This window comes from Megalobrama amblycephala, linkage group LG8, assembly GCF_018812025.1.
Source record: "Megalobrama amblycephala isolate DHTTF-2021 linkage group LG8, ASM1881202v1, whole genome shotgun sequence".
In the NCBI taxonomy this organism is placed as follows: Eukaryota; Metazoa; Chordata; class Actinopteri; order Cypriniformes; family Xenocyprididae; genus Megalobrama; species Megalobrama amblycephala.
Window position 1 is genome coordinate 12,942,678 of NC_063051.1, and position 19,219 is coordinate 12,961,896.

At 36.7% G+C, this 19,219-nt stretch overlaps 1 protein-coding gene across 1 annotated transcript; it reads left to right on the forward strand.

The window, feature by feature from the left end:
* The first annotated feature begins 5,978 nt into the window (after positions 1-5,978).
* Positions 5,979-19,141, forward strand: prkcda (protein kinase C, delta a). The gene is made up of 18 exons (XM_048199407.1): positions 5,979-6,225; positions 11,105-11,233; positions 11,782-11,981; positions 12,068-12,134; positions 13,452-13,611; positions 13,692-13,723; positions 13,902-13,987; positions 14,064-14,193; positions 14,610-14,710; positions 14,815-14,911; positions 14,992-15,122; positions 15,354-15,527; positions 15,883-15,974; positions 17,274-17,336; positions 17,463-17,601; positions 17,689-17,877; positions 17,975-18,103; positions 18,196-19,141. Exons 2-18 carry the CDS (start codon positions 11,125-11,127, stop codon positions 18,352-18,354), a joined length of 2,058 nt encoding a protein of 685 aa, XP_048055364.1. The 5' UTR covers positions 5,979-6,225; positions 11,105-11,124; the 3' UTR covers positions 18,355-19,141.
* Positions 19,142-19,219: the final 78 nt, after the last annotated feature.

Sequence of the window (19,219 nt, forward strand, 5' to 3'; positions counted from 1 at the left end):
GTGCATTGTGTTCACATTGAGTTCTTGAACCTCGCTTGTGGCTCAACTTCCTTTTTTTTCTTTTTTTCTTCCTTTTGTGTGTGAAAATTTGCTTCCTAAATGTGGTTATGCATATGATACCTATAACCTCTAAGGTTGACCAATGCTGAAATCAAACCGTTGGTAGTCTGTGCAATGCATATATGATTTCCTAAATGGTTCATTTTAATTTAGTTCTCTTCTATTCAGCTGTATTTGTATAGCGCTTTCACAATGCAAATGATACCAATTCAGACTTGGTTAGAGGAACTTTAGGAGGAACTGAGAGTTTGTGTGTAGCTCTATAACTTTTATCAGGACCCCTCAGTGTTTTTAAGTTTTATTTTTAAAAACTGCCAGGTTGAGTCCACAGAGAGTGAATTTTAGAGATGCAATTCTGTGATTAAGTATCTTCAACTCAGTAATTAAAGAGTGTATTACAGATTGAGACTGTGTGTGTGTGAGGGATATGAAGAAAAAGGGAGGGGTGACGTTGCCCTGCTTCCACGTTCCCAGGAGACAATGTGACCCAGAACAGAGTGAGAGAGCAAGGATGAGAGGAGTTTGTTTTCTGGAGTACCTGAAAGTTACGGACACCTTGTCCCAAATAAGAGACACATTCATCATTTTACCTTCCTCTATCCTTTCTTTTCTATTTTCTTTTTCTCCCAAGTCACTGATCTCAAGCTATTCATTGTCCATTCTGCCTTACGTGCTCCCCTTTTTTCCTTTCTGAAACTATATATATATATATATATATATATATATATATATATATATATATATATATATATATATATATATATATTAAACCATTATATATATATGATTGTACTGGTTGAAACCAACTGCATTACTTGAGCTAACAATATACGATATAGTCCTACACTCGTGCAAAATCTTCCACCAATTAATTATTGTTCCTGCTTGTTAGATACCATGCATCTACTTAATCAGAATTTCTAAAGGAGGGTGTAAATCTCCTTAAAATCTCAAAATGTGTCCAGCATAGCAATTGGCAAGTTTTTTCAATTGCATTGCACATGAGATGGATGGACCAAGGTTGGATTCAAGGTTGGATCCAGCTCCCCCTCTCTGGAGTTTATGGGTTGAGCTTGACCTAGTCCCGCTGCACCTCTGTGGATCTAATGAGTGGAGGGATAGAGTTATGGGTAGGGTTAGGGTGTGGTTGGACCTTCTAGCTCCACCCACTATGCCCAAATTACATCTAGAGAGGGGGAGCTGGACTTCAAGCTCCACCCATGGCTCTGCAGTGAGCAGCTTCTCAAGAACTGAATCAGCAGTGAGGTATGCCAGAAAAAGCAATTTGCATCATTCTGTTCCTAATTTGCAGTTTCTTCATTAAAGTGGACAAATTATTCTCTTGCAGGAGTGTATGTATAGTTGATGCAACTATGCACTTCACTGACCAAGGTTTGTGTTTTCATTTTTACCACAGGTTCTAAAATAGGTCTTAACATAAATCCTTTTTTAAGGATTAAACAAGAAAAAAACATGATTTTTGAAAAATAGTTTACATCAAGAACTTGGAAAGAACTTGGGAAAAGTATAGGCATTCCATAATGGTCTCTGTATGACAGGGGGTCAAGGGAAAGGGACCCTTCCTTTGACCCCTTATAGGAAAAATAAACTATAGAAGTCAATGGCTAATATCAATTGTCTGGTTACCAAAATTCTTCCAAAAATATCTTCTTTTGAGTTCAACAGAAGAAAGAAACACATACAGGTTTGGAACAGCTTGAGGGTGAGTAAATGATGACACATTTTTGGGTGAACTATCCCTGCTGGATGGTTGAAGCTTGGAATCAAACCTCTCTAGTAATGAACTCTTTATACTCAATCCAATTTGAGTGGATGGATGCTACACACAGCCCTATAAGTAGGCTTCTTCAAAGTACTTGACTGCACTGAATTAATGACAGTTTTTGAGATTATTACTTTTAATCAAAACATCTCTATTTGACTGTTTATAGCCCAACCCACTTCACCTTTCTCACTGAGATCTATTAAACAAAGTCGGCTTATTTTGCCTACATTGGCATAGTGAAGTGCATAGCTCTTGTATACCCCTGGGCAAAAAAAAAAAAAAAAAAAATGGGCCAAGCCCAAAATGGCTAAACATTATCAGTCAGGAAATTATCAAAATTTAAGCAAATGCACCATTTAAAAAGCCATTACTGTATCAGAAAAAAAAACATCAAAGACACAATGAAGTTTTTGGCAGAATTTGAGAAGTTTGAGTGGAGTGATGAATCACAATGAAACACGAGTTGCATGGTGATGCTCCAGACTGGTGTCTTCGAAAAGATGAAATATAATAATAGATGCATCTCTACCACAGTGAAGCACGGAGGAAGAGGTGTCATTTTTGTGGGGAGTCTTTTTAGCTGCTGGTATTGTTGAGCTACTTCACTGTGAAAATTAATTTAATGCTTTAGAGTACATGAGAATATTGCAGAATGGCTTGCTTTCTCACAACTGAAAAGTTGTTATCTAAAGAGGAATGATCATTATTATTTTTCAATAAGATGATGCTCCTGCCGAAATTGCAAAGACAACCATGAAGTGGCTTGAGAACAAGTCCATCAGGTTCATATTTTGGCCTAGTCAGATTTGAACCCTCTAGTGAATTTTTGGTCCCACATCAAACTCAAAAGAACTGGGAGACATTTTTCTACTACTCATGAACTGTTTGAAGCCATTAACATTAAATGGAAAAACAATTACTCTTCTTCCTGTCTGCAAGCTTACCCACACGGCTTAAACATTTAAGGAAGACAAAAGGTAAGGCTATTCTGTGGTATTTTACTTATCTACTGTATTTGTGCAATCCTTGCTAATATTTTTGACCAGTGATTTGTGATTAAAATGGTTAAGGCCATTAAAATACCACTATATAAAATTTGCCATTTTTTGGCTTGGCCCTTTTTTTTTTCTTCTTTTGCTCAGGAGTGTAGATAAATTAACTGTAAACAGTAAATTGTAACAGTTGTGTGTACTGTAAATTATAAACAGTTTCATCCTTTTAGGTCATAAAATCGATTAAAGATTGATCATTGTTAAGATATCTGTAAAGGTCAAAGGTGAGACATATTACTAAGAGGATTTTAGTCTTTCATATTTCTATAACAAGAAAATTTGACTGAAGATCTAGAATGATAGAGAGGCACAGAAAATGTGTGTGAGTGTGTATGATTCCGTGGCAGTGTCACAGTGACATTGTCATGACACTTTTGGGTCTTTTAAGTGCCTTATGTTCCTCTGCATTGCAGCAGAGAGATAAAAAGAGGGGGAGGAAAAGATCTCTCTTTTTCCTACAATAGATAAAAGCGTTATCTGTTCTTTTCTTGATCTGTCTTATTACCCAGTCAGTGCACAATGACATATAAGGAATCTTTCATTCTGTAAATCAAGTCAGTTGGCCTGATCTACTATTAATACACAGGAAATAATCTCATCTCTATATATATATATATATATATATATATATATTAAAAAAAATTCTTTATATTTCCACTTCCCTTTTATTTGGGGCTGTTTATCTTACCTTACATGTGTAATTCCACTAAAAATGATACAAAGTATTATACTCTCTTCATTGGTTTGTGGTGAGAAGAGGAAGAAATGTGGCTTCTGTTTTACTGCTGGAAACTGACATATAAGGTATCACTTATCTGTTTATAGTATGTGAGAGAGAGAGAGAGAGAGAGAGAGAGAGAGAGAGTGTCAGATGCAAAGTTTATGTAGCACTGTAAACTTCTCACTAAGTGCACCAGTATACTAATTCACCACTTTGTTGGGCTATTCATCTAATATTCTTTTCACAAACAAAGAAAACAAAGACAAATGATTAAATATCATTTAATTGGTACTGTGGTTATTTATATTGCACATAACAATAGACCGTTTATCTGTGTAGATCTGCTTGATCAGCCAAGGGGTAGCAAAACAGCCCCTTCACCACCTCCAGTTCTGCACCAGATATCTACACACACATAGGCTCTGCAACATACTGTTGTTTCTTTGCTTTTTTTAAAACTCACCCACACACTTAAATCTAGGACATACACTCCACAGCACTGCGGACCAAGAGAAGGAAAGCAGGACAAGACTACAAGCGCACACACACACACAGAGAAGGATGTAGATTTTCACATTTTTGCGTCCTTCACACCCACAGTTATTTGACCTTTCAGCGTATGTTTTATAGATAATATTCCATGGACACAATATAGAAACCAGACACATGGTCTGTTCCTCATCTCAATGCCTCTGAGTAAACTATCTATATATCAGCAGCCAACACCATCGCTGTTCCTCTTTGTATGTGTATCTAGCTGTGGACATAATTTTGGGAAATGTGGCAAGCTGTTTTAAAATGTATTTATTAAAAACTAGCATCTATTTTTATGGCCTACTTAGTTTTAATTAGGCTACTAAAGTAGTAGTGTTAGTATCTTTTTAAATCTCACTAGTAACTGAGTACTAGTAGGCTACTCCAATACTCCAAGTCACTACTTCCAACAGTGACTTGTATCTACTTCTTCACTCTTTTACTACTAGCCACTATAGCTAAAATATATATTAATAACTATTGGAATAGTTACTAGAAAATAAGGACATAACCATAAAACAACAAAACCTAAAAGTGTTGCCAAGTTATGTTTACCACATGTTTATTTTACTCATAAATTGAAAAACCCCACAGGAAAATCTGGAAGGAACCAGAGGCGAATTAGTCATCCGGGTTCTGACGTCATACCTGCATCACTCTAATGGGGGGACTTTTTTTGGAAGGAGGGAGGCTATTTATTTAAAGGAATTAAAAAATGTAAGGATTTAAAGGGAATAAAGAAAATGGAAATAAAATATTAATAAAATAATTATTTATTGTAATGTTAAATAATTTACAAATATTACAATATAATATTTTTATTTTAAAATATGTACACACTCATAGTCACAGTTTGTCTAATTTGCTGGATCTGTTAATGTTTCTTGTCTTGTCACTTTCAATTACAAATTATATTATGAATCACATAAATGATAGAAGCTATTTTCCATTCAAAAGCGACAAAGTTGACAAAACAGTTGAATACCTTGCATCACTGGATATTACTGTCGCAAAAACAGTTGTCAAATATTAAATGTATAGCTACTATGTATAGCCCGATCGCACAAAAATGCGTATAAATAGTACGAGTGTGTAATCTCGTAGAATATATACGGCAAAATGAGTTTTGGCGTGCTTATAGTACGCAGTTTTCCGCGTGCATATGATACGCACTTTATGGCGTGTATATGACACGCTCTTGGTTAGGATGGGGGTGGGGGGTGGGGGTTTCGTATGTATAATACGCCATAAAATGTGTATCATATGCACGCGAAAAACTGCGTACCATAAGCACGCCAAAACTCATTTTGGCGTATATATTCTACGAGATTATTGTACGTACCATAAGTACGCCAAATGTAATCCAAATGTAAATGTAATCTCGTACCATAAGCACGCCAAAACTCATTTTGGCGTATATATTCTACGAGATTACACACTCGTACTATTTATATGCATTTTCGTGCTATCAGGCTCGCTGGAAATTACAATCAGCTTCTGTAAACAGAAAAGCCTGGCTTTTTTTTTTTTTTTTTTTTTTTAAACTGGCCATTTCAGTCATGAAACAGACCATCCTAAAAATGAACTGTTTGTCATCCTAACAACACTGAGAGTGGTGCATAATTTAAGAACAGAAGAACAGCATCAAGAATATCAAATATTGTCCCCTTCAATGTCTATGATGGTTTTGGAGACCCTGCTAGAAAGTAAATAAATGAAATAAAGATTAAATGATTAAATGGCTTGCCATATGCACACCATCAATAGTGGTGCATCTAGAGGTACACCGCCAGTGCTTTTGCAAAGAGGTCACTCACTTACACACTGGCCGTACTGTTACAGACTCTAGAAGCGCACCTGTGCTCTCTGTTCAGTGCAGTGGCTTATACAGGCATCTGAGAGCGCGCGCGTGAGACAGAAGAGGGATCGCGCGCAGAAAGAGAGCACCTGTGCGACGTCACTCCGCCCTACTTTTACTCAGAACTCCACGAGCGATTTGTACTTCCTCAAACGACTCAATCACCGAAGAAAGCAGGCGCTTCAGAGAAAAGTCCGTTTCTTCCGGAGGAAAGGTAAGAAGTTACACATCACTTCTTGGGTTTTTTAATCGAATATTGCTTGGTCGTGTCAGAACTTTGGTACATTTGCGTTTTAGAGTGTTTGACTCATTTTTTTCCGCTGTTTTTCCGATTGATGCACTGAACTGATTCGAGCGCCGCGCGCAGAGCAGAGACAGTCTGTGTGTTTTATAGATACACCAGACCTCAATCCCTCTGCTCAATGTTTTATATGGCTTTATGACTCAAAAATCCTTTAACATATATGTAGACTATTAGACTGATATGAAAAGGTCGCTGTGCAAACCGCAGTTTCAGATAACTGTCATGTACGCTGCTGTCTACTGGACCTTGACAGAATCGTTCTTTTCCGCACTTTGTCTTGCTATACATCAACTCTTAAGTAGTTGAAAAGGCAATAAAGGTTGTGTGTCAACCTAGTGACCTACCTAGAGAGCATTTTAGCTATACATTATAGGCGAGTTCCGTACTGTTGACATCCAAAAATGCTGCACGCGCCTGTGATGTTGGCTACAGGCATTAGATGGTTTGTTACAAAATTGTTAGAAAAAAAAAAAAAAAAAAAAAAAAAAAAAAAAAAATATATATATATATATATATATATTTTACATTTCCCTTGTTCATAGTCCATAAAGAGCCTCAATTGATGACATTGAGGGGTCTAAAATACCACTGACACGCTCCTCTACAAAATATCAATGATTATTGATCTAATATACAAAACAGATGGAGCGTGGTTCTAGTTGAGATGACTAAGTGTGTGTGTATGTTGGCATGGTTGAAATGGTTATGTTACATTTTAAAGCAACTATCTACTGTTTTTAGTTGTTGTTGGTGATTTGTTGATTTCAACTCTGTCATGTTTCCTTTTAATATTAACTATCCATCACTACTCTAGCATGTGGTTGAAGTGATAACTGTTTGCAGTGGAGACACACATCCTGCTGTGGTTGAACAGTTTACACCATACCACTCTTTCATTCTGTTCATGGGTGTCGATAGTTCCTTCCTGTCCCGTACATTAGATGGTGTGTGTGTGTGTGTCTATGACTGTGGACATAAGTGATGAAACCTGCTGCTCCTGTGGACATCAATGTTAACTAAATGAACAGAAAGACCCCAGAAATGCCTTATAGGAAACTAACTATCAGCAAGATTATGTGAAGTACATTCTTAGATTGTGTATTTAATGCACTTTAAAGCAACTAGTTACAGTGAGTTTGGTAATATAATGATAATTTCATCAGATGGGCTGTGAAAGATTGACTGTGAAGAGATTTCGTTATGTTTTATGTGCAACAAGATTTCTGCACTGCGGTTGGTCTTCTGATTGCAGTATGGGTACTAGGGTGTCCTGGGTGGTTTGTCGGTGGTTGCTTACTGGCTCAAGTCAATGAGGCCACTCGTAAAGGGATAGTTCAACCAAAAATGAAAATTCTGTGATCATTTACTCACCCTTATGTTGTTCCAAACCAGTATAAATGTATTTGCTCTGCTGAACACAAAAGAAGATATTTTGAAGAATGTTTGAAATCAAAAAGTTGTGGGGCACAATTGACTTCTTATAGTATGGGAAAAAATAATACATTGGAAGTCAATGCTGCCCCATCAGCTGTTTGTTTACTGACATTCTTCAAAATATCTTCCTTTGTGTTCAGCAGAGCAACAGGTTTGGATCAACTTGAGGGTGTTTAAAGGAATAGTCAAACTAAAAACTTAAAAATGAAAATTCTGTCATCATTTAGTCACCCTCATGTCATTCCAAACTGTTATGACTTTTTTTTTCCTGTGGAACATAACGTCTGCAGAAAAAACGTCATATATGTTTGGATTGGATCGACATGAAGGTGAGTAAATGATGATAGGATTTTCATTTTATGGGTGGACTATCCCTTTAAGTTCAATACTTATTATAGGATTAGTGTTTTGTTGTAATTGTACTAGTGATGCATACCTAACAAATCCATGCACACGCAAACACACACTTCTGACACCCTTATAAATGTTTCAGCTCCTGTTATGGCTTATCATAAGGTTTAAGAGTACAAACACCCTCCTAATACTTATTTAAATGCCATTATGTGTAAAGTATTTTCAGAAAAGCACATGGAGCCTGTTAACCACATCTGCCTACCCATCATCCCACCCTCACTATCTCTCTCCTTTTCTATATCACTCTCTTTTTCACACAATGGCACAGACTTGTTGCTCGGGCTCTTCTAGTCTTTTTTAGCTGAAGAGTCAGGCATAGAGAGGATTTAATATGTGTGTGTGTGTGTGTGTGTGTGTGTGTGTGTGTGTGTGTGTGTGTGTGAATCTTTCTAAAAGAGACTCTGACGTGTCATGGATTATTTCAGAATCGATTTTGTACTGTGCTGCAAGCTTGTTATTGACACGGTCTTCAACACAACTGATTTCGCTAGCACACACACAAGCACAGATTTAGGTTTTTAGATTGAGATTCTGCAACTTGTTTGAACATTTCTGTGCTGGTTACTGACATGTTTCAACAAGTGCACTTCATAATTGAGCTACAGCAGAAATGTTTGTGTGTGTGTGTGTGTGTGTGTGTGTGTGTGTGTGTGTGTGTATGGGTGTGTTGACTGTTCAAATTTCTCTCTCCTTGTCTTTCTTATTCTTACACACTCTGCAGTAGTAATACGGTCTGAAGTCCACTGAACACAACCGGCAAGTTTGTTATGAAGCTTCTATGTTGCAGTCACAGCCTGACTCATGTCATTGGCTTTTGACCGAAGTGGGTGGAGTCCTGACATTATACAAGACCTATCAATTTTAGGGTCAGTTATTATCATGACCTATAAACCTCATCTGGGTCATATTCCAAATGTTTTGATGCATTATAATAAAGCGAGATAATGTAGAGACAATTGGGGATTGAAGGGATGACCAATGTTACAGATTACCAGAAGCCATTTCTCTACATGGTCCTGTTGCATGAGAATTAAACCAGGAAGCCTTAGCAAATTGCAATTAAATATTTTTATTTAATCGAATCGTATTGATGGGAGTTGGATTTAAAGCGCTTTGAACAAATCACATAAAGGCAAATACAGATCTCACAAACTTGTTAGTAGCTATTTGTTTGACCAATGATATTTAAGTTAACCAGTTTTACACACAGATAAATACACTGAATGTGTCAAATCACATGAAATTGAAATCTTTTGAAATGGACTTTGATACACATAGTATACAGATTCTCAGAGAATAAACTTGATATACTTAAAGGATTAATTCACCCAAAAATGAACATTCTGTCATTAATTACTGTCATTAATGAATTATGTCGTTCCACACCCATAACACCTTCGTTCATCTTCGGAGCACAAATTAAGATGTTTTTGATAAAATATGATGGCTCAGTGAGGCCTCCATTGCCAGCAAGATAATTAACACTTTCAAATGCCCAGAAAGCTACTAAAAACATATTTAAAACAGTCATGTGACTACAGTGGTTCTAAGCTAATGTTATGAAGCGACAAAAATAATTTTTTGCGAATCTTTCATTCGAATCAGTGGTTCGGAGCTTGTATGAAACTGCCCGAGTGGTGAACCATTGAAATCTTGAAACACTTATGACGTAACGAAGCCTCATTTACTGAAATCACGTGACTTTGGCAGTTTGATACACGCTCCGAACCACTGATTCCAAACAAAAGTTTCGTAAAGCTTCAAAGCTTCATGAAGCGGTGTTTTGGAATCGCCCATCAGTAGATATTGTTGAATAAAGTCATTATTTTGTTTTTTTGGCACACAAAGTATTCTCGTCGTTTCATAACATTAAGGTCGAAACACTGTAGTCACATGTTTTAAATATGTCTTCAGTAGTTTTCTGGGCATCTGAAAGTGTTATCGTCTTGCTGGCAATGGAGGCCTCACTGAGCCATCGGATTTGATCAAAAACATCTTAATTTGTGTTCCGAAGATGAACGAAGGTCTTATGGGTGTGGAACGACATGAGGGTGAGTAATTAATGACAGAATTTTCATTTTGGGTGAACTAACCCTTTAAAACTTCATCTTTATTCCTAAAACACCTTCTAATATTCTAACACCTTCAGATGTACTTAGAAACTTGGTCCACCCATTCACAGTGAGGTAATAAGAAGGAAGTAGATACTTTTTCTCCTAAACTCTGGAAATACTAATGAGAAGAGTTAAACTGTGATGGTTTTTGTTGTGTGAAGCACCCGTCACTCTGCATATCCTTCTAAAGAATCCCAGTGTTTGAAACTGCAGTTCAAGTTTTTTTTTTCATGGTCACTATCATCATGTCAGTCTGATCATTTCAGCATGGATTGTTTTCTGAACCAAAAAGAGACCAACAGAGCTGTAGCAAATTCACTGCTCTTGAGAAAATACTGCAAAGCACTCAACCTCATTTACATCTAAAGAGGGCGTTTACATACAGTAGAAGCCTTAAAGGCGCAGCAGAAAAAATTGCCCGCTTATTGCTAAAGGTCAGAAAGAGGGTGGATGACTATTTTTGATGCTAATTGAATTCAAAACGTAAGTAACATAAAGTATTATGAAACTACTAAGAGAACAATAGAGCTACAATTATAATTAATGACAGAACAGACAGAAATTAACACCAAGATCCCTATTAATGAGACTAAATTTCCTCTGCAGGCACATGTGCTAGCATAAACAATGTATGGCCTTTTGTTTTTGACTAAATATAATTACGACATAATGATATTAGTTGTTCTAAAATAAATTGATACTAATGAAGTAATATTTTTGTTTTGATTTCCTTGTTCCTATATACAGTAATGCTGATGTATTGCTTTCTTACTGAACATACACATTAGTAAAGTCATAAGAATTTTGGTTGTCTGTGTCTTTTTTAGGCTGTGCCTGAGGGGTTGCCATGGCCCCTTTCCTGAGAATTACTTTTAATGCCTATGATCTTGGCACATTCTCGCCAATGACTGAGGCACCATTCTGTGCCGTCAAAATGAAGGAAGCTCTCAGCACTGGTGAGTAAATGTGTGCATGTGTGTGTAATGGGGGTTTCAAGTGCGTTGCTATGTTTGGAATGGCATACTGCCATGCTTCTTGTTCTGTTTTTGCAATATACTGTGTGTACATGGAACAACATGCAAATCCTCCATCTGCATAACCTGAATTAGCTATTTCATTTTGCCAAATGAGTAGTTTAGAAGTGCACAAAATATTGTTTCCCACAATACAATGAACCCTGACTTGACCTTCATTTCCATGTGACTGAAAGTGTTATCACTTGCAGTTTTTAATAACATTTTTCTGGCTGATTATTGTTTCAAAACGGCAAAAGTTCATTTTTATTAAAAATCCCAACCGCTACTCTTTGAATTTAACATGCAACGTAATGAGGTCATACTACAGTATGAACTGAAATGTTTATTGCTGCCTTTTGCATACTCCTTCACATAATTCTTTTTAAAATATTTTGTAGTATACCATATGTGAAGTATTCTAGTATTTAATTCCAACCATTCTCCAATGGATTATGCCTGATCACAAAATATCCCCTTTTCCATTTAAGAGCGAGGAAAAACACTGATCCAGAAGAAGCCCACCATGTATCCCGCTTGGCGATCCAGTTTTGATGCACATATTTATGAGGGACGTGTCATACAAATACTACTCATGAGAACCGCAGAGGAACCTTTAGCAGAAGTTACTGTGGGTGTGTCCGTTTTGGCTGAAAGATGCAAGAAGGCAAACGGACGTGCTGAATTTTGGGTATGTGGTTGTGTCTATTTATTGTCATGTAGTGCCAATGTTTACATTTTCACAGGTGATGTTATAAAGTCTCGCTTCATTTTCAGGTTGATTTGCAGCCTTCAGGGAAAGTTATGATGTCTGTACAGTTCTTTTTGGAGGATTTAGATGCAGGTAAGACATACTCTCACTTGCTGCTCTTATAGAAATGACATTTTCATGAAAAATGGCTAGTTAAAGGGAGTTATGCATATTGTGCTCAAGCTGTTTAGTACATCCACCCTGTGTTAGTGTGTCAGTAATGGGACACGGATGTTTTACCTTAGTGCCACCCTTGAGCTCCTTCTCAATGTACATTTTTTTTCATTTAAAGCCCTGCTTGAACCTTTTGCCGTTAGCTGTGGGAGGGGTCATGCTTATTTTATCACGTGTGTATGGGTGTGTTTGAATCCATTTGGACTCCCTTTAAAGTTCTGTGCACAGGAATGTCTCTGCTGAACGTGTCACAACAGCTCTTCCCTGCATTACACTGTCTTCTTCAAACAGTCTGTCCATTGCTCCTCTTTTTTGTGTTTTATTGTTTTTAAAATTCAAAATGTTCCCCTGCATATTTTCCATTTGTTTGTAATAATGGGATGTGCAAAATTATGTGCACTACTGTTTAAAAGTTTGGGGTCATTTAATATATTTTTAAAATATTTTTGAAAGAAAGTCTCTTATGCTGACCATGTGTTTTTTTTTATTTTTTATTTTTTTATTAAAGTAAAAACTGTAATCTTGTGAAATATTATTATAATTTAAAATAACTATTTTCTGTTTTTATATATATTTTTTTAAATGTTTTTTTCCCTGTAATAGCAAAGCTGAATTTTCAGCAGCTGTTATTCCAGTCTTCAGTGTCACATGATTCTTCAGAAATCATTCTAATATGCTGATTAGTTTCTTGCGTAACATTTATTTTCACAGTTGAACTGTTTATTATTTTTGTGAAAATCATTTTCAGGATTCTTTGAAATAACAAGTTAAAAGAACAACAATTATTTTAAATACAAATATTTTAACAATGTAAAAGTCTTCCACTTTTTGATCAGTTTAATGAATACTTGCTGAATACTTTTGAAACAGTAGTGTATTTTCAGTGTAATTTTGTCTGTGGGTTGATTGAACAACTAGTTGACTAATCAGCCTTGTACGGCTTTACATTATAATTAGTCTGGTGGTGGATTCGCCTGACCCCAGTGGGAAGTTTCTCAAGGGACATTTGTGATGTATGCTTGTTCAAAAATAGCTTGACAAAACGTAATGGAATGGAACAAAATTCAGGCATTGTAAAAGTTGAATTAAAAGAAAAGCATTAAATGATTAAATATATTTCATTTATAATTAATTGCTTTCAAGAAATAAGATCTCATGAATTTACTGTCAAAAAATTTCGTTCCATCAGCTTGATTCTGCTTCCATCCTGTTTTGTTTTTTCTCTTTCACTCTCAGAGTTTCATCATTCAGTAGTAACAGAAGAGGAGGCACCGACTCTCAATCGTCGTCGTGGAGCTATTAAACAGGCTAAGATTCACTTCATCAAAAACCATGAGTTCATCGCCACCTTCTTCAGACAGCCCACTTTCTGCTCTGTCTGCAGAGATTTTGTTTGGTCAGTCCAAAATGTTCAGTTATATAACATCAGAAGTTTAAAACTCAGACATACATATAATTTTGTCTTTTACTTCCCAGGGGTCTCAACAAGCAAGGTTACAAGTGTAGACGTGAGTATATTTTGCTGTTTTTTTCCCCCATTATCTTACATACTTGCCCACATATGTCCACAGACATGTTTTAGTATGAATGTACCAGAATAAAGCAACACTGTGAACACAGAGCCTCTGAAAACCTGTCTTAGTTCCCGAGCTCTCCTAAAAAAAAAAAATTAAAAATGTTTTCCAGAATGCAATGCAGCCATCCACAAGAAGTGTATTGATAAAATTATTGGAAGGTGCACGGGCACTGCAACCAATAGTCGAGACACCATGGTATGTGCTGTATTGCGTTTTTCATTTATTTTTTATTTTATCATGACAGGGTTATTTAAAGTGTGTGTGCCTACAGTTTCAGAAGGAGCGTTTTAAGATTGACATGCCACATCGCTTTAAGACCTACAACTACATGAGTCCCACCTTTTGTGACCATTGCGGCAGTCTGCTGTGGGGTCTTGTCAAACAAGGCCTCAAATGCGAGGGTGAGTATCCTATGTGAACAGTATATTTATTATAAGGGCCCAAAAGTTTGCCAAACCTGCTAATTTACTGCAAATTATGTTTTATTAACAAAGTTCGGGAGGAGCACGTTCAGATAATCTACCCAATCAGCGCGAGAGGAGGCTTATATATAACTCTTGAAAACTATGAAAATGAATATCATTAATTCCCTTTTTGGTTTATTTAACTAACACCTTATTTTGGTGTTTTACATTTGTAGTTTAAACCATTTTAATATTTAGAAATGCTTAAAAATAGTTACCATCTCACTGGTCAGTAACTTTGTAAACTGGCTAGCTATATTTACTTGGAAAAAAGCCATTTTATTTTTGTTATTTTGGCTATACTTAATGGTTGGACTCTGATTATATGTTTGCAATTGTCTCTTCTTTTTCAGACTGTTCCATGAATGTCCATCACAAGTGCCAGACTAAAGTGGCCAATTTGTGTGGCATCAACCAGAAACTACTGGCAGAGGCTCTTACTCAAGTCTCAAGTGTATATATTAATGTTTGCACAGGCCCAAGTTATGAGGCCCTAAATATAAACATAACAGCATTAAAGTATTGAAATAAAGTTTGTGTATATTTGTGTTGTCATAGAAATCCACCAAGCGACCTGAGAGCAACTCGCAGAGCAACACGCAGGATGTTGCTGTTTACCAGGATTTTAACAAAAGTCCAGGAACTGATGTTAATGGTGAGATTGCGTGATTTAAATGGTGGTAATTCTAACAATAAAAATGATGATTTCAATTTATCAGAAAAGCTATGTTGCAGATGGGGCTCCTTATGGTCGTCTATGGGAGGGTTTGAGTCCTCGCCCCCCCTCTCGAATCACCCACCAAACACGTGTCACTGCTGAGCATTTCATTTTCCATAAAGTCCTGGGCAAGGGAAGCTTTGGCAAGGTAACATACAACCTCCCTTTCCCACACACATACATGTACAGGGTAGAAGACATGAAGGTGGTAATGCGTTTTGCATTGGTAATGTCACGTGATCATGGTGGTGGGTCACAGGAATATGTTGGAAGCTCCCTGACTTAGCCTTTTAGCCTTTTGTAAGTTTTAAGTAGCTGCTAGATACAGTCATGCTCAAGGTCTCACACATAAACACGTTCATCATCTTTCTGTTGTCAGGTGCTTTTGGCCGAGCTCAAGGGCGCTGGTGAATGGTTTGCGGTGAAGGCACTGAAGAAAGATGTTGTGTTGATGGATGATGATGTGGAGTGCACCATGGTAGAAAAACGAGTGCTGGCTCTAGCCTGGGACAATCCGTTTCTTACACACCTCTACTCCACTTTTCAGACCAAGGTACACTAAACATACATTTACACAAAAACAACCACAAAGTAGTTACACAAACACTTGAAATATATGCAATTATGCCTGTCACATTTAGTACATTGTCATCATTGATGTTTTCCACATTCCAAAAGTTTTCAATAAAATTAATTTTCATTTTAAATCAAATTTTCTCATTAAAATAAGGGCACATAAAATGTCGTCACCCAATCCCGATTTATGAACTTAACCACAGCACCTCTTGGTCTGCAGGGTGTCTAAATCTTAATGTGACAGTACCAAACAAAAAGTAAATGTAAATGTCATGAATATTTATTCATTGTTTGCTATAAATAGTTTACTTTAATTTGTTTATCTCTAACAGGAGCATTTATTCTTTGTGATGGAGTATCTGAATGGAGGAGATCTGATGTTTCACATACAGGAAAAGGGGCGTTTTGATCTGTACAGAGCCACGTATGTCATGCATATATGCATACAAAATAACAATATTTTTTTTATAATATAAAAATATTGGTGAGCTCTTGATTTACTGAGCATGTTCCATACATACATTAAGGGTGTGACGAGATCTCGCGATATAAAAATTTGATGAGATTCCTTGTGTGAAAAGCTGTCTCGCGATATCACCATGACGGAGCGTGAGGGTGAAATTGGCATAGAAAATGGCAACACTACATTTACATTACTGTGCTTACCTCGGCACCGCCTCCACTGTTGTTTTGCTTTTTTTTAATAGAAATAAAAACCATTTAAATCAGTTGGATAACAGTCGCTTCAGTTGTAAACTATTGTAAATGTCTGCTCTGCTCATCCAGCATGAGCTGCAGAGTCGCACACAGCGCAGCAGGAATCACAGTTCACTAATCATGAGATGACTGACAAGACCATGGTGGAAGATTCGTTGCACTACAGAGCCTAAGCATCTGATAAATGTATTATCTTGCAGAATGTGCGCTCAGCACCACCGGTCTCTAGAGTACGTGTGATCGCGAATTCGAAAAGTAAAGTGAAAGTAAAACGCGAGCTCCCTGAGCTGTATACAATAGCCTGTCTCCCAATATCAAACCTATCTTAGGCTGGGCTGTTTAGTTGTAACCACCTCTTGGCTCTGGTCTCTGTTTGCACTTTGAATATTGAGAGAATACTTTGATTACATTTAATAAGACTAAGAAATTTTTTTTTATTTATTTTTGTTATTTATAGTGTTTTTATTTCTATGTTCAATTTGTGGAAATGAGTTCAATTAGGAGGTCACACACAGCCTCAATCAGAAGTTCTGGAAGCTCATAATTCATGTACAATAAGGTCTGAAGAGACTCATGTGAAATATACAGGAGAGAAGGCAGTCAGTTGAGTTTGGCAAAACTTTACAGTGCTTGTATATTGTTGTCTTTCAATGCATTTGATCATTCATACTCAGAAAGTAGAACTGAAATGACATTCATTACAAGATGATTAGTTAAAACATTTCAAAATGCACCTGCAGACTATTTTTCCAGTCATGAATTTTGTCATTGAGGATTTCTTTAAAATACTGTGTAAAAAAAACATTTAGTCTCGTGAACCCAATCTTGTGTCTCATCTTGTGAGCTAAGTGTCTCATCACACCCCTAATAAATAAATAAATAAATAAATAAATAAATATATATATATATATAATATATATATATATATATATATATATATAATATATATATGAGAGCACCAGAAATATTGTATTGAACTTGTCTTGTATTGAACGTTTCTTGCCAGGTTCTATGCAGCTGAAATAGTGTGTGGCCTGCAGTTTCTCCATTCCAAAGGCATTATTTACAGGTACAGACAAAATCACACCATTGTGTTGATGTATTAATTATACATTACTTCCCCATTTTTACCTCTGAAACAATTCACAAGACAGTTTTCAGGATAATTTTCACTATTGCTCTCTCCTTTTGTCAGGGATCTCAAGCTGGATAATGTGATGTTAGATGGAGACGGTCACATAAAAATAGCTGACTTTGGAATGTGTAAGGAGAACGTGTTTGGGGACAATCGGGCCACAACCTTCTGTGGAACTCCAGATTATATCGCTCCTGAGGTATAAAATGCGCTTTGATGTTGGTTCACTCTCAGACCAACAATGGCCTGGTTCTGATTTGATGTGTTTGTGTGTGGGAAATCACAGATTCTCCTGGGTCAGCAGTACTCATTCTCAGTAGACTGGTGGTCGTTTGGCGTGCTCATTTACGAGATGTTGATTGGTCAATCTCCATTCCATGGTGACGACGAGGACGAGCTGTTTGAATCGATCCGAATGGACACACCTCATTATCCCCGCTGGATCACAGTGGATACTAGAGACATGCTAGAAAGGGTACACATGCACGTATATTTAATTAATGACAACACAAATCGAATTTCTGCAATTACAACTTTTTTTGTGTGTGTGTGTGTGTTACGCCTGAACACAGCTGTTTGAGCGCAACCCTTCACAGCGTTTAGGGATTGTGGGTAATATTCGAGGCCACCAATTTTTCAAGACTGTCAACTGGCCTGCTCTAGAAAGGAAAGAAGTTGACCCTCCCTTTAAACCAAAAGTGGTATGTTTTTTTCCTCTCACATCTGTTTCTCTTCTTTATTGTGTGTGTCTTTCTGTGTTTGCTAATTTTTTTCTGGTTTTATCTAATTGCAGAAAGCTCCAAATGACTGCAGTAACTTCGACCGGGAGTTTTTGAGTGAGAAACCCCGTCTCTCACACTGCGAGAAAGGCCTGATCGATTCCATGGACCAGAGCGCTTTCGCTGGCTTCTCATTCATTAATCCAAGAATGGAGCATCTTTTACAAAAGTGACATATTTATAATGTGGTCAAAAAGAAAAAAAACTGTTCTGTTCATTTGATCATAGTATTGAGCTAGTTTATTGCTCTAACCAAACCAACCATGAGCGCTCTCCCAAATCTGAACTCTTACCTTATAAGACAAGACAGGCTGTCAGTGAGCTTCTAATGAAGCCCTTTATAACCTAATATACATTTCAAACCTCCTCATAGTGCATCAGTGAGATTGCAGTCTTGTTGCATTTTAGGGTGCCCCAATCTCAATGCAATTTTTAACTTGTCCTTGCAAAGTTAGGATGTCTAAAAATAACTGGGTTAGTACAAAGTTGACAGTTGAAGTCGGGGAGTGTGCTGTTAGTTCAGTTTGGGAAAAGAGCAATTTAAAGAAGTGTACAAAAACAAAATAGGTCAGAGATTATAGACAAGTATTGTTTAAATCAATGTGTGCATGCTACAGTCATGGATTATGTTGTACATTTCTGCAGTGATCTATGTCTGTTCCAAGTGTGTGTGTATTGTTTGCACAAAGGATTGACCAGAACTTGTTGAATGTGTGCTTTGTAAGTGTTAAATGCATATATTGTGTTTTAATTAGAAAATGTGTATATCTGGTACAGAAACATAGCTATCTTAGCTCTGAGAGTGTCATCTGTTTGTGTATTTTAGTGTGTATATTGTTGCATTTAAGGTGTTTTTATAAGATGCACTTATTAAGAGACCACATGATCAAATTCCGTACATGACTCTGTTTTAGGATGAGAAACTGAACAGGGTCCAATAAACATTTGTTGGTGAATAAACCGATTTGGATTGTGATTTATATTTACAGTCAGATTTAGTTTTTTGTATCTCACCTTTATAGTAATATTTATGAACAA

Excerpts from the sequence above, each read along its gene's own strand:
- prkcda (XM_048199407.1), top strand. The coding sequence starts at position 11,125 with ATGGCCCCTTTCCTGAGAATTACTTTTAATGCCTATGATCTTGGCACA. Across the intron at positions 14,194-14,609 it reads ACAAGGCCTCAAATGCGAGG|ACTGTTCCATGAATGTCCAT; the intron begins GTGAGTATCCTA and ends CTTCTTTTTCAG. Across the intron at positions 18,104-18,195 it reads CTCCCTTTAAACCAAAAGTG|AAAGCTCCAAATGACTGCAG; the intron begins GTATGTTTTTTT and ends ATCTAATTGCAG.